Raw genomic sequence first — 3,905 nt, 5'->3', positions numbered from 1 at the left:
AGCGTGAGCCCTGCATTGAGGGAGGCTAACAGCTATTGGCACCATGACATGAAGCTTGATGCCAGCAAGGTGGAGTAATTATTCAGAACTAGTACCCTTAACTCTACTTGCTCAGGGGCACTGATCTTGAAAATCTCAGATCCAGAATCTTGTTTTATAGGTTCTAGATATATCCTAGTCCAACCTTAAAGTGTTCAAAGTCCTATCTTTCCACTGGCTTGGGTTATTCTCTTTTAACCTTCTGTGGCCAACTCTGAGGCTGTCTATAAATTTCTATACCCATGAACAAATCTACAAATTAATTTTGGATTTACATAATGTCTTAATTAACACCAATGTAGTATCTGGCCATTTAGTGGTAGTGGTGGTTGGGTGTGGAGAGCCTGATAATAGCTCATAGGATAGCTAGATACTGTCATACATACTTTTCAAATTCTCTGTTTTCCTGAAGTATGAAGTCTCTGGATCCAAGTTATATCTGACTCTTATAGTCTATGTTGCTATAGCCTATCCCTATTCCTGAGCCCCCAGTCATGAACCACCATATCAAAGGACTCTTCCAGGGCTTTGTTCCATGCCTGGGTTGACTTCACAAGTGCCAACTCTGATCTTGGGACTATGGCATATAATGACATACACTCTTTTTCCATATTCTGTATGTCTCTAGGGGAAGGGGGTTTTGGCCATGGACTCTTCTTTTATTTTCTGATTGCCTCACTCATATTACCTCTGAGGCCTCCTTTGTTCCTGAAGTAGGCTGGAGACATCCTGCTTCCTAGAACCAAATCTACAAGGAACAAAAGTACAAAAAAGCCAAATGGGAAGAGATTCATGTTTGAAACTCTGGGCAGAAAACAATACTTGTATGGACTAGAGATTAGGGGAAGAGAAGGAAAAATGGGGTAAAAGTACAGAAGGAAGCTTGGCAGGCTTAGTGTTTCTGTGTTGGCATGACCAGTCTCTCTTCCTCTTCTTCCTGGATGTAGGGCTTGGTGTTAGGGCCCCTGAAGCTTTCCCCACAAAGAAAAGGAGGTGAAGCTGTGTGGTGCCCCATTTCAGGTTTTTGGGGGCAGCCAAAATGATGTCCTTTGTCTCTCTGCTCCTGGTTGGCATCATGTTTCCTGCCATCCAGGCAAAGCAATTTAGAAAATGTGAGCTGTCCCAGGTGCTGAAAGATATGGATGGCTTTGGAGGCATTGCTTTGCCTGAGTGTGAGTTCCCTGCTGCCTTGCTTCATCTGCCTCTCTCTTCCACTCTCCTTTTCCTCTCCACTTTTATTCAATTATCTAATAATCCTCTTATGTGGTAATCTGTTTACTCTTTTATTACATTTATTCATGTATCTTCCCTTTCTCTTATTGTCTGATCCTTTTTGGAGCTTTTCATCTCGTCAAGATACTTTGTGCTTTGCCATATTTGGACATTGGCTAGAGAGCCTTTCTACATCTGGTAATACAGGTCCTCATTTATGCTATAAATGCTGTGCCTGGACACCTCTGTGATCCTCTTTCTCATCTTTCCCTCAGGGATCTGTACTGTATTTCATACCAGTGGTTATGATACACAAACCATAGTCAGTAACAATGGCAGCACAGAATATGGACTCTTCCAGATCAACAATAAATTTTGGTGCAGGGACAACCAGATCCTTCAGTCAAGGAACATCTGTGACATCTCCTGTGACAGTGAGTAGCCTCTTTTACCCTGTTCTTCTGTTTTTCCAGATCCTACCCCTTGGATAATCTCATTTTTGGTATCAAGCACACCTCTGGCTTCACTGTCTTCAACTGTGGGGCTTCAGTTGACAGTAATAAGTAAAAGGCTGTTAGAATTTTCATGTTCACCGGAGCCCCAGGCAGTTCCCTGAAGTAGATGATCTTAGCTGTCTGGAAATCTTGAAGTCTGATACCTGCATTTTCAGAGTTGATGAAGTTGATAATTCTTCTGAAGACACCCAAGAGAAGTGAAGAGAACCCTTATCTGGGGTGGGGGGCATTACTGTATTGGCTTTCTCATATAGAAAGGCAACAAGCATAAGTCTTCAGTTCAGAGAAGGACCAGACTTACTAGATCCAGGGAAGAGGGAACTCATTATCTTTCTGGGTAATACTTAGTTCTCACATTCCTGTCCCTGTAACTCCTGCCAGAGTTCCTGGATGATGACCTTACTGATGACATGATTTGTGCCAAGAAGATTCTGGATAAGGAAGGAATTGACTGCTGGTGAATCCCCATTCTATTTTCTACTTTTCCCTTCCCCTTCTTATTCTCACTCCTTTAGTCTAGTACCACTGCCCTCTCTTTCTATCTCCTGGCCATTTAATCTAGAATGTAGTTTCCAAAACAAAACTCATTAAGGAGACTCAGGTTTCCAATTTTCCAAGCCTCCCTCATGACACTCTTATTTAGCCAAATTCCTAATAAGCATAGGGAATAGAGGGCTGAGGCCCAGGGCTCCTTTCACCTGGACCTGGACATCTATTTATGCTTTTTAGTCCTAGACCCTGAAACAAACCCTTGATACCATTTGCATGTCTTCACCAGCCCTACAATTTTCTTGAAGTTTTAAAAGTGGGCCTTACCCCACTGGGTGGCTCAGTGTCCCTTGCCATCTGGATAGGAAATCTTTCTCTAATTTTCATCCTCACTCTTCCACCTTGGCCCTCCTGGGGGTAAAGCTAGATGGAAATTTGAGATAAGATCCAGTCAGCCAACTTGTCCTGTCTCCTTTTCCATTATCACGTTGGCCCATAAACCACTCTGCTCTGAGAAGCTGGAACAGTGGCACTGTGAGAAGTTGTGAGTGCCTGCTGTCATTGCTGCTTCTGCCTTCTGTATATTCCTGGAATGCCTCTTCCCTAAGGCTACCTCAGTTTGCTTCTTTCTTCCTCCTTGAAGCTGATTTGCCTCTGAGTCCTGAGCCCTGTACTGGCACCATTGGACGCTTGAGGACTATTCTCCAGTGATGCATGACTGGTACACTGGACTTTTGACCCTTGCTCAGTGCCCTCCAATAACACTTTCACTACAACAATGGATTCCACCTCTGTCTTGAATAAAGGGCCTGATTTTGAGTGGCTGGCTGTATTTTCTTCCCAGAGGGAGGAGGAGGAAATAGCATGAGTGAGTGGACACTGAAGCTGTAGGTCATAGTCACCTCCCATCTCTACTGAAGAGGATATAGGATGAACTTATAACAGAAAGATGGAGTTTACCTTCTGTACCAATTCAATTCAACAAACTTATTGATCATCTAGCATATTCAAGGAACTATAGAGGGAGTCAAAAATTGGCAAAAGGGTCTCTTCCCTCAGGGACTAGTAGGAAAGATAAGATAAACATTGATAAATAATTATAATACAAGGAATAATGCATCATAAGAGAGGTTAAAAATGTTCTTCAAGCATTCATAAGAGAAAGGATACTTTATATTGGGGGAGTGCTGTGGGAAAAAGAGATCAAGGAAGGATTCACAATAGGAGTGACAGTTAAGCTGGTTTTGAAGTATGGGTTATATTTTTTAAATTTTTATTTATTTATTTATTTATTTGAGAAAGCGAGAATGAGAGAGAGAGCACATGAGAGGGGGGAGGGTCAGAGGGAGAAGCAGACTCCCCACTGAGCAGGGAGCCTGACGCGGGACTCGATCCCAGGACTCCAGGATCATGACCTGAGCCAAAGGCTGTTGCCAAACCAACTGAGCCACCCAGGCGCCCGAAGTATGGGTTGTATTTTGACTGGTGGAGATGTGGGGTGGGAGAAGGACAGTAAGGACAGGGGTGCCAAGAATCTGAAATGGGTGACTTGAATGGATTGAGGGATTTCCTTACCTTTGAGATAAGGAAATATCCTTCACAAAGTGCTGTGAGAGGATCACAGGACCCTTACAGTCAGCTCAGCAATTC

The 3,905-nt window shown here is 43.3% G+C and overlaps 1 protein-coding gene across 1 annotated transcript; it reads left to right on the top strand.

Annotated features, from left to right (window-relative positions):
• The first annotated feature begins 1,078 nt into the window (after positions 1–1,078).
• LALBA (lactalbumin alpha) lies at positions 1,079–2,803 on the top strand. The gene is made up of 4 exons (XM_028125711.1): positions 1,079–1,211; positions 1,527–1,685; positions 2,148–2,223; positions 2,743–2,803. Exons 1-4 carry the CDS (start codon positions 1,079–1,081, stop codon positions 2,801–2,803), a joined length of 429 nt encoding a protein of 142 aa, XP_027981512.1.
• Positions 2,804–3,905: the final 1,102 nt, after the last annotated feature.

Source organism: Eumetopias jubatus, unplaced genomic scaffold (genome assembly GCF_037043125.1).
Source record: "Eumetopias jubatus isolate StellerSeaLion01/CBP00866 unplaced genomic scaffold, mEumJub1_p1.0 scaffold_8, whole genome shotgun sequence".
Lineage (NCBI taxonomy): Eukaryota > Metazoa > Chordata > Mammalia > Carnivora > Otariidae > Eumetopias > Eumetopias jubatus.
This window is presented reverse-complemented; position numbering and strand designations above follow the sequence as displayed.

Coding starts and splice junctions, on each gene's coding strand:
- LALBA (XM_028125711.1), top strand. CDS start 1,079: ATGATGTCCTTTGTCTCTCTGCTCCTGGTTGGCATCATGTTTCCTGCC. Junction 1,212..1,526: donor AGGCATTGCTTTGCCTGAGT/GTGAGTTCCCTG, acceptor TCTTTCCCTCAG/GGATCTGTACTGTATTTCAT. Junction 1,686..2,147: donor CTGTGACATCTCCTGTGACA/GTGAGTAGCCTC, acceptor AACTCCTGCCAG/AGTTCCTGGATGATGACCTT.